This window comes from Homalodisca vitripennis, chromosome 8 (genome assembly GCF_021130785.1).
Source record: "Homalodisca vitripennis isolate AUS2020 chromosome 8, UT_GWSS_2.1, whole genome shotgun sequence".
Classification (NCBI taxonomy): Eukaryota; Metazoa; Arthropoda; class Insecta; order Hemiptera; family Cicadellidae; genus Homalodisca; species Homalodisca vitripennis.
This window is the reverse complement of record NC_060214.1, coordinates 22,394,437-22,405,049: the sequence shown is the minus strand read 5'-3', so window position 1 is coordinate 22,405,049 and position 10,613 is coordinate 22,394,437. Positions and strand designations below refer to the sequence as shown.

The 10,613-nt window shown below is 34.4% G+C and overlaps 1 protein-coding gene across 1 annotated transcript in view; it reads left to right on the top strand.

Moving 5' to 3' along the window:
• The first annotated feature begins 3,500 nt into the window (after positions 1 to 3,500).
• The window catches only part of LOC124367421, a 62,293-nt gene continuing 55,180 nt past the window's right edge, over positions 3,501 to 10,613 (top strand). The window contains exon 1 of the mRNA XM_046824224.1: positions 3,501 to 3,567. Within this exon, the coding sequence (XP_046680180.1) occupies positions 3,517 to 3,567 (51 nt within the window). The 5' untranslated portion in view covers positions 3,501 to 3,516. The remainder of the gene's footprint in view (positions 3,568 to 10,613) is intronic.

Below are 10,613 nucleotides of genomic sequence, written 5' to 3'. Positions count from 1 at the left end.
GATGTTGAATGGATGTGTTTCTATTAGAAAATGCTTCAGAAAAAGGATTATCTCTAATAACCAAGTGTTATTGTTACACAAAGACGAAATATATACGTTGAGGACTCTTTTCTTTAGATTATTATTTTCTATTCAAGCAAACTGGATAGAACAGAGAAATTATCAAATTGCATTGAATCTATTAGCCTGTTTCATACAACTATTTGAGAACGCTGCAAAATATAGGGTGACTGGCTCTTGGTGTGAAAAAATAAATCTGTAATAATATATTATACTTAGGGCAGTAAGAAACTATTATTTAAAACTTTTTATCTAAAAAAGTCCTGTTTGTAGCGATTTTTTCCTTTTTTCATAAAAATTTATGTAATTATGTAAAAAACTGCATTTTTCTCCAATATTTACTTGTAAATAATTTTTTATTGGTGCTTTCAGAAAGTTCATAAAATTTCAATTAAAAAAAGACCATAATAAGCAATTCACATAACTTTATGTGATACTTACTTATTACCAATAAAAGTAAGAAATTTGAAATTTCTTTTAAAATTAAAAAAAAATTTAAACCAATATTCTGAGCAAATTTAAGTTAGATTCAATTGTCAAATTTCACAAAAACCTGTCCCTTTAATAAGCTACTATTAACATAAAAAAGTATTTATTTCTGTTTCAAATAGCAAGAGAAAAGTGAAGTTGAATGTGGAAAAACATAGAGGTTTGTAACAAACAAACAACACTAATACAATTTGGTATTAAAGTTATAAATACACTAAAAACCACACATTTTATTATGATTATGAGTAAAATTGAGAAAAATTTAAAACATTTGTTGTTCAGCAAGTTTTTGTGAAATTTGACAATTGAATCTCACTTAAATTTGCTCAGAATATTGGTTTAATTTTTGCTTCCAATGAAAAAAAAAAAACATTATGAAAAATGCTGTTTTTTACATAATTACATAAATTTTCTGAAAAATGGAAAAAATCGCTACAAACAGGATTTTTAGATACAAATTTTTAAATATTAGTTTCTTACTGCCCTAAGTCTATATTATTACCAGATTTATTTTTTTACACCAAGAGCCAGTCACCCTGTATAACACCATACACCTCTTCGTGGAATGAAAACGCCTCGGTTAATTAAAACTCCAGCCAACTCCGGCGTTGAAGTCTCCAAATTTCCATTGTATGGAAGCCGTATAATGGGATCGTATTTTGCCGCGACACTTAGCATCGCAATCACAACATAGCCGGACAATAGACGCCTTCTCGGTCGGACAAACACACACGCTCACACACAAAACGACTCAAGGTTTCGCGTCTTTTTGCAGTTTAGTGCTCCAAGTTAGCCTCCGACCCTGACATTTGAGACCATTTGAGCATTCCAGTTTCCCCGAAAGGAGTACCTTTAAACGAACGGCTCCATTAGCCGTTGTTTAATAGCCTGCCCACCTTTCAGAAGTCACCTAATTATCATCTGTTAGGACTGTTGTGGTCCGTAAAACACCCGATCTTGATTGGATCTTGATAGAAGTCTTTGATGGTATTTTAAATGTTGAGCAATGGTATTTCATTCAACATCTAGAGTATTTCATGAGCGTTAAACCACAAATGCTTACACGAATTTGGCAAATTCTGCTACTCTGAGTGTAATCGATCATCGACGAAGGCCAGCGGGCCAAGTGCAAGCTACAGCCAGGCTACTAGGATCGGTGACAAACCACTCCTGGGTCTCGGATGTCAGTGACCGCCCATCCCACTCTCCTCCTGAGACGTAGACAAGTGCAGGTTATACACACGAAGAAGTTCAAGTTCAGGGAAGCCTTGAGCACGGAATAGTGATCCTTGTGGCACTCCTCAACCACAAGTACTCGGTTTTGTCTTTCGCGTTTTGTAATTCTAGCCAGTCATCCTGAATATTTGAAGAATCTGTTTTTAGTAGGTTGACGCAAAATTACTGGAAGGTGCAAAGCTCATTTCTTACGTCATTGCTGAGTTTGTGTTGTTGTCACGCTCAAGAAAATCTGTAAAAAAGGGCACATTTGTGGATATTGTAATTTATTTCTAAGTATTTGTTGTTCCTGACGATCACGAAAATATACATACGTACACAAATCGGAGGGCTATACTTTAGTAAAATGACAACTAAGATGAGGTTAGTAAACGCTAGATAGCAACTTTGTCTTTTATCTCATACTTAATAATTTCTAAAAAATATACAGTTAAAACAATACATTAACAATTACACCATTTACGTGTTTATTACTTTATAAACTGAAGAATATTTTAGAACACTTAGCATTGGTATATTAGTTCAAAAGCACAGCCCAGCGAACTTTCATCTAGCATAGTTCTAGCCGACTGCTTCAAAGGGAGCCATCGGAATAAAGTTCTGACCATCTTATGTGTTAGCATCGCTAAAATATAAAAACAGTGTGAAAACTAATGGTTAGTAAATTAGAGAATTTACACACTATAAATGTAAACAAATTGAAAATAGTGTTTAAATTAATTAAACTTGTGGTTGTGTTGTTGTCGTAAAACAAACATTTTGAAGCTCTTTCAATTAATATTTCATAACTTTAGAGACCAAGATGGGATTTTTCGCTACTTTAAAAACCAGTGTGGGGCGTAGCCCTCAAGGGATGTTTGTGCAATGTTCAGTACAAATTTCAGTGCAATAGGCTGAATAGTTTACGCGCGAAAACAAAAAATACATTTTCGCAGTTTAAACTAAGGCACTTTCATATTTATTAGGATTAGGATTGACAGATAAATGTTTTTTAAAGTGTTGGCATCCTTTCTAAAAACCTACTCTTAATGATGTTCGAAGCATTAAAGCATTTTCATGCTGTCCCATTTAATCTATATAATTGTAACATAATCAAACACATAAAAATACCCGGGGATACGACCTTTTAAGTTATTACCCACTGAACACAAAAAAGAAGAACGCTGCTACCAAACATAAGGTTGATAAGCTTGGTCTTCATTCATCTTCCCAATGGTGAAACCTGATCTTCTTGCCACGTGTTTATACCTGAGAAATCATCTTCAAGGTTATTTACAAATACTCCTATCATGATCATTCAATGTGCAAAATACACTTTAGAGCACTCGTTATTTAGCTGCACTGTGTTATTAAAGCATCGTTTTATCATTTTGACACTGAATAAGTGATTATTCAAGGAATTCTAAACGAGTGTCTTCAGGGTTTGGTGGGAACGATGAAATTGTAAACAGATGCGGTATCATCGGAGTGGGCAAAAAACTCATAGAATAAAACGGAATTAAATAGCACAACTGTCGCCTTTATTATCTATGTCCAAAATACATTTACCATATAGCAAGATAAGGCTTTTGTGGATTGATTGTTTATTTACTTTTTAGAACGAAATCTTCAAAAACCTATATAAAAAACAAATACAGATATTTTAATTTTCGTTGTTTACTATTTTAAAGGTGTACTCTTAGTTATGTATATGCACTTTTTAATTTAGTTTTGTTCTTGTTGCAGGAGGAAATGAGACTCGAATCGCTCTCTTTGACGGCCACATGTTTTCTTTTCGTTCAGGTATGTTGTGTTACAATCTATCAATTATTTTCTCACTTTGATTTGCACCTCTGAAAATGCATTCTGCAATTTTTTGAAATATGAATACAAACTTTGTGTCAAATTAATGTTTAGAGTGGCAAATTGCAGTAAGTGGAACTTGACCCTGTGTAGATAGGTGGCTGTTCACACCTAAATGTAAAAGGAACCAAATCAACCGCGACTCAATCCGGTATTCAACAGGTGATTGCAAGCAATTCATCAAAGTCTGGCGCTAGACCAACTTGCTGCTGGAAAAAAGAGGGGGGGGGAGAGTTATAAAGTATGACCTGTGTATTTGCGTGGGTGGGTTATTGAAGACATATGGCGATACATTATAAATACTGTACATACAAATTTATATTCAATATATCATTTTGCGTTTCTCTTGTTGCTTTCCATTTTTATTACCACGTTTTCAAATAAAACATTTGTTCTTTAAATTAGTACTATATCCATGAAGAGTTTATGTATAAGGCGTTTCCTGTATATAAATTGTGTGTGTAAAAATATTCAACTTTTTTAACTTTTTTGAAAACTTTTGAAACTATTTAGGGAGTTTTTTTGGAAAATCCTATTATAATACTTTAAACTGTGGTAGTAAACGCGTAATGGAAAATTATTGTAGTTAGAACTCCCTAAAAGTTTCAACACAATACAAATTAAGTCTAAGAATTAAAAAATTTAATATTTTACACACATAAGTGATATACAGGGAACGCTTTATACATCAACTCTTCATAAAATAATAGTAAATTTGAAAATTAATTTTTTATTTCAAAACTTGGTATTATTGAAAAATTAGTTATATCAATAGATGAATGAGCCAATAAATTAAATCTAAATTTATTCGTACGATATAGCAAAATCAGTAATTTTAGCACTATTTGAAAACATGGAAATCATTTTAATTGCAAAAACAGTATTAGATCAGAGGCGTAGTACACTAAGAGGACATTTAACGGTCTCTCATAAAATAAACTGCACTCAAATTTTAGACTTGCCATAAACTTTATGTCAATACTTCAACGGCCAATAGTTGGCGAGTTCAGAATCGTACGACATAAATCGAACATAAAACTCGATTGCAGCGTCTGTATCGACTTTTTATATCGATGGCAAGGTGCAAGGTCATAAAGTAAATGAAGCTTAGTACCTGAGACCGAATTCATTAAAGTCTCTTTTATTACACTTTTTGTGTGAATTGTTTTCCTTGCCTTCCTGGTTTACTCTCTTTGGATTGTCTTCGTTTTTGAGTATAAATATAGTAAGTAACCAGAATTTCATTAAATAGAGAGTAGCTTTTCATGAATATTTAAGAACAAACAATATTCGGCGTAAAAAATATTTATTTGTACATTTTGCATAAGGTACCAAACACACCTTGCCTAGGGCTAATATTGTAATAAACTAACGATTCAAAATAATGATATTTCGTACTGGTAAAATATCAAACAAATTTTATTGTAAATTAATATTTTTCAATAATTATAAATTTATTTGGCACGTTTTTTTCTTAATAAGTAAATAAAAACGCTAAATTAAATAAGTAAAAAACTATTTATGTAGTTCAATTTCTAAAAAATATCGTAAAATTAAATAATACTTACAAGAAAGTCCAGATTGATATTATATCGTGACACCAATTAACGAGTATTCCAAATACTTATTTAATTCTAATAAAGTAAATACTTAACTTATTCTTGGAACAGAGATCGAGTCCCCATTGTTACTAATTTTAAAAGCTGTTAGTCCTGGCGTCCATCTTGGTTTAGCCCTTTAAGAACAGTGTTATCTATCAATCACTTTTACTCCCTAATTTGTACCGTAAAGGTATGGGAGGTGTTACACTTTAGAAATTATTTGAATGCAAAATAAAATATGTATTTATAGATTATTTAGAACAGATTCAAAACATTTTGTATTTCTGTTCGATTACCAAACAGTACACACTTTATAACGAAAACTAAAAGCTTTTCTATGCCTATTAATTATGCCTTTATAATGAGATATTACATTAAGATAAAACGTTAGTTTAGATTGATTGCTTTGTAATTACGGTTGTAAAAGTGAATGACGCTTATTAATCACAGTAATCCTTGATTATAGACAAAAATACAAAATATAATATTAAATAATAAAAGAGGGCATGAGCAGGTCAAACCACTTGTTGCGTATCGAACTTCGGCGTGACAATTTCAAGTTTATAACTCATTTCAATCTCTAAATGTACTGCGAATAGATATACAGACAGACAGTCGTACAGAAAAGACTGCCTTTCCCGCAAGACATTGGGGCACCATACAGAGTGATAGACTTCGATAACGCTCAGCCAAATTCCATGGTTGGACACGCAACGTCATAGAACTCAGTCTTATGTCTACGTAAAAACGAAGTTTCGTTCGAAATTTAAAGTCTACAGGTAAAATATTTTACAAGCTATCTTGCCACGTAGGCCCTAATTCAATCACTTTTTAATTCACTAAGTTAGGTTTTATAACAGTGTTTAAATAATAACAGTTCCGGTGAGGTGGCAGAGTACTACAACGCATGAGAGTGCTGAGATCAAATACTGTCAGGGACTTTCAGTATTGATGCTCCACTCTATTATTTATCCTCTAGTTGAAATCATGTTAAATTTTGTGATATTAATTTTTTGTGTACTTAATTTGTTACCAAATTTATTTATTCTGATATGTCTCGTTGACATATCGTTCTGATATGATGATTATTTACCCATAGGACCTATGCCAAGTAGTGGCGTAGTGTAGCGGGTACAACGGTTATCGCAAGATAACAAGATCTAGCAACGTCGAGCGTGGCTGCTGCTTGGATGGGTGACCGCTGAGCGATCCTGTCCTTGCAAGCAGTCCGCCTGCCCGGCCATTGGTGGTGGTTCGGAAGTCACCTTTAAGCCGTTGGTCCCCAGGTTAAGTTTTAGAGAGAGCTTCTTAGTCCTACCTTCGCCTGGTAAAATAAGACTACTTTACTTTACTATCCATCATCGAGACCAGTGTGGGTATATTTAGAAGTCAAGACGCCATGCAAAACTTAAAATGGGTCTTTTTCGTTTAAGGGCCAGCACAAAAGACCCTAAGCTTGCCTATTCAAAACTCAGATCACGCGATGCTTGCCCGCTGCGCAGCGCTTTGCGCTGCTTGCTCTTTTAGAAAAAAAATAACTCGAACTTGCAAAGTCCAAGCCCAGATCAACTCACCACGCTTTATTGACACAAAACTCAGATAGAACTAACGCAGGTTTCATTACAGGCAAAAGATAAGCGGCGCGCATTTATCACTGATAAGATAAGACGAGTTTATACTAGAAGTAGTACCTGGACTACTGCCCTACGAACTAATAACACCAAAAAAACTTTCAGTCAGGTATAGTATGTTTTAAGGTGCCGGCCCTTAAACGAAAAAGACCCCTTAAAATTCTATAGGTCAGTGTTTTTTTTTAAACATCGTACGGACAGATAGGCAGATAGATATGGATTTTTTCCAGCCCATCAAGTGATGGCTTCGCTAACGCTCAGCCAATAAATTTTAGCTGGGACGTTTGAAATACCGGAGCAAGTCCAGGTAAGGCAATGGGACGCAAATAACTCGCCTATAACAAGTTGCCCCCCGCAGTCTGTTGGTTTTCCATTAATGTGCCTACACCAGTTATTACAATGGTGGACCGGTCTCGCGAGCCATTCCGATCGAGTTCGCATTTCGTCCAGACACTCGATGCATGTAAATGGGCACCATTTTGCCCTTCGTTTATTGCACGAGTTCGGAGCTTGTTCCGATAATCTGCTAATAGGTGACAGGGTTTTGAAATTAACGTATTGACTTTACCGATGTTTGTGCTGATATTCTATCTTTGACGTCGTGGAATCTTTTATATGCCAATACTGCCATTGAAAGATGAAGGAATGTTACTTTTCCTTGAAGATGGGCCACAAAAATCAATAATTGTTGATACCGCCTTGATAATTTTCTTATTCTTAAGCTGATAAAATTGATTTTGGTCGGAATATATTTGTCTTAATATTTATACAATATTTTGGCCACGTATTTTGGTAAAATTCCTTGAATGGAAAATAAAAAAATGTAATACTTCTGGGAGGAGTGGTTAGACTTTTTAAGCAGAATTTAGGGGTATCTTGTAATTATACCCAAATAAAAACTGTTAAAGATGTGGATATGCATTTTTAGAGTGTGTTCAAGAACGATGCCTGGAGGTAATTATTATTTTTGTTTTTTGAAACAAATTTATTACGAATCTCTTATATTACAAAAAAGACATTTTCGTTAATTATATATTATTTAAAAATATGTATAATTTTCTTTAGTCATACATCATTCAAAAACTATGTCAATTTCATGTACTTTAAAAAGTTTACAGTTTTAATTTATACTATTTATATTGATATACAGTTGCACATTTTCAAAAATGTTTAACTTTATCTGACTTTAATTTTTCTTGGAGTGATAAAAAAGACAGTTTCCATTTTATTGTACATATACAATTTTGTTAAGATGAGTCACTCTCTGAAGCTCATGTATATACTTTAAATTTTACATTTTTTATTTTACACTATTTATATTGAGATATGTTTACACAATTTCAAAAAGTTCTAACTGTAACTGACTGTAATTTCTCTTGGAGCGATAAAAAAAAGAAATGTTCCATTTCTTGTCTTTAGGAGAGTTATCTTAAAGAGCTATATGAATTTAGAAGGCAAAAAAGTTTGAATTTGGACAAAAGTCGATGCACCACCTTAACATATGACTCGCTATATAGTATAACCGAGTTTTTATTAACTGATATAAAACACGTTATAATTGTGGTGTGCATAGGTATGATTTGACGTATTCACAATGAATATTCAAAATTCATAAATCGTGATCACAGATCAAGGCGCTTGGCTTACACTTAATCGTGCACCTCACAGGTAGACAAGCCCGTGTATATCCTCGGTTTGCCTATTCATAAGAGACATTGATGCCAAAACGTGGCAATCCACAAAATCGTGGGTCGTAATCGCCAGACAGACAGACAGCAGTGCCGGACTGAAAAATACTCCTCACGTTTTTCCAAAATATTTACAGAGAACTGCAATACTATAACAACAATCTTGTAAAGTAATTAACCTTACAAGACTACGCTTTTAATGTAAGTTAAATGAATACAGAAGAGAAAGGAAACACGTACATAGAACAAACTTTATTCTGGGTTACACTCCTAACGGATTGTATCATTATATGATTACAAAGAGTTATATATTACAAGATAATACTATATATTAGATCGCAATACAGCATACAAAAAAGGATTCCGATTCCCTGTTCTAGTTTAGAGGTGGTTATGGATGTAGGGACAGAAGAAAGTGCAGAGGTGAATGGGATTACGGGGGTAAATATGAATGTAGAGGGTGAATGCTAGTGTAGGGGTGAATAGGAGTGTAAGATTGACAGAGGGTGTAGTGGTGAATGCTAGTGTAGGGGTGAATAGGAGTGTAATAGTGACAGAGAGTGTAGTGGTGAATGCTAGTGTAGGGGTGAATAGGAGTGTAATAGTGACAGAGAGTGTAGTGGTGAATGCTAGTGTAGGGGTGAATAGGAGTGTAAGAGTGACAGAGAGTGTAGTGGTGAATGCTAGTGTAGGGGTGAATAGGAGTGTAGTAGTGACAGAGAGTGTAGTGGTGAATGCTAGTGTAGGGGTGAATAGGAGTGTAAGAGTGACAGAGAGTGTAGTGGTGAATGCTAGTGTAGGGGTGAATAGGAGTGTAGTAGTGACAGAGAGTGTAGTGGTGAATGCTAGTGTAGGGGTGAATAGGAGTGTAAGAGTGACAGAGAGTGTAGTGGTGAATGCTAGTGTAGGGGTGAATAGGAGTGTATGAGTGACAGGGAGTGTAGTGGTGAATGCTAGTGTAGGGGTGAATGGAATTTCAGCGGTAAAGAGAAGAGGAGGAGTGAGAAGGGAAATATAGGGAAGGGAAGAAGTGTAAGAGGAGGAGATGGATTCTAGGTAGGAAAGACAGAATACGAGTGAGAGGCGGTGTAGGATTGAGTGAAATTTAGGCGTGAATGGCAGTGCAGGAATGAGTGAGAGTGTAGAGATGATTGAGGGCCTCATTACAAAATTTAAATCATATTCTAAGGCGAAGGACGTTAAAACAAGTTATATTTGCGAACGCGACAGTGAAGCGCATCCTCTTCATCGAAACCGTGCAAAAATGACTGCTCTGCCGCATCTTGAAATGTTGATGGAACCATGTCATCGTATTTCTAATGAACGGCCTTCTCAGTGTTGTGCATCCTTCTTTATCTGAACTGCTCTTCCAAATTTACATGCAAGGTTAGTTATGAGTCAATGTCGGATGATGCAAATCCATAGCAGGACCAGTTTGGATGACCTTTTCTACATGGATTTTAATACTAGCCGGATTTTTATATCAACCAATAGGATGATACTATAAATTCGTCCTAATACTATAATGTTTTTAACACAGCTCAAAAGGACTGGTTTGATATTAAACAGTAGAGTTATTATACTGAATAATTGGTTTGAAAAAGAAATATATACCTAATTATATTATTTTCGTCATATAATTCGGTTATTTTTTGGTTAATAAATCAGAGTCTTGTTTCTTTCTTTGTACCAAATTTTTACACGTGTTCTAGTCCCACCCAGCAATTTTCTTGCTACTACTTGAGGTCGAGTAATGTTCAAAATAGTTGTTTATTTACTAATTAGTAAATAACTGAAATCGGTGGGATTATTCATCAACCAGACTCACGGACTATTCAATTAAATCGAATATACATTGAATTGTATCATCGCGTTCACCTTAATTGATATGCTCACCTTCGAGCAATACCACTCAATTAACTTCTTATAATTCCAGCTAACAGTGCAATGCAATATTGGGTTTACTGTTATTGGATATGATATACCACGTTACTTGCACTGCACTCGTCTCGAACATCTCAACTACATTAATTTATTTTTTAGTAACGCTTCACTATTATTATATC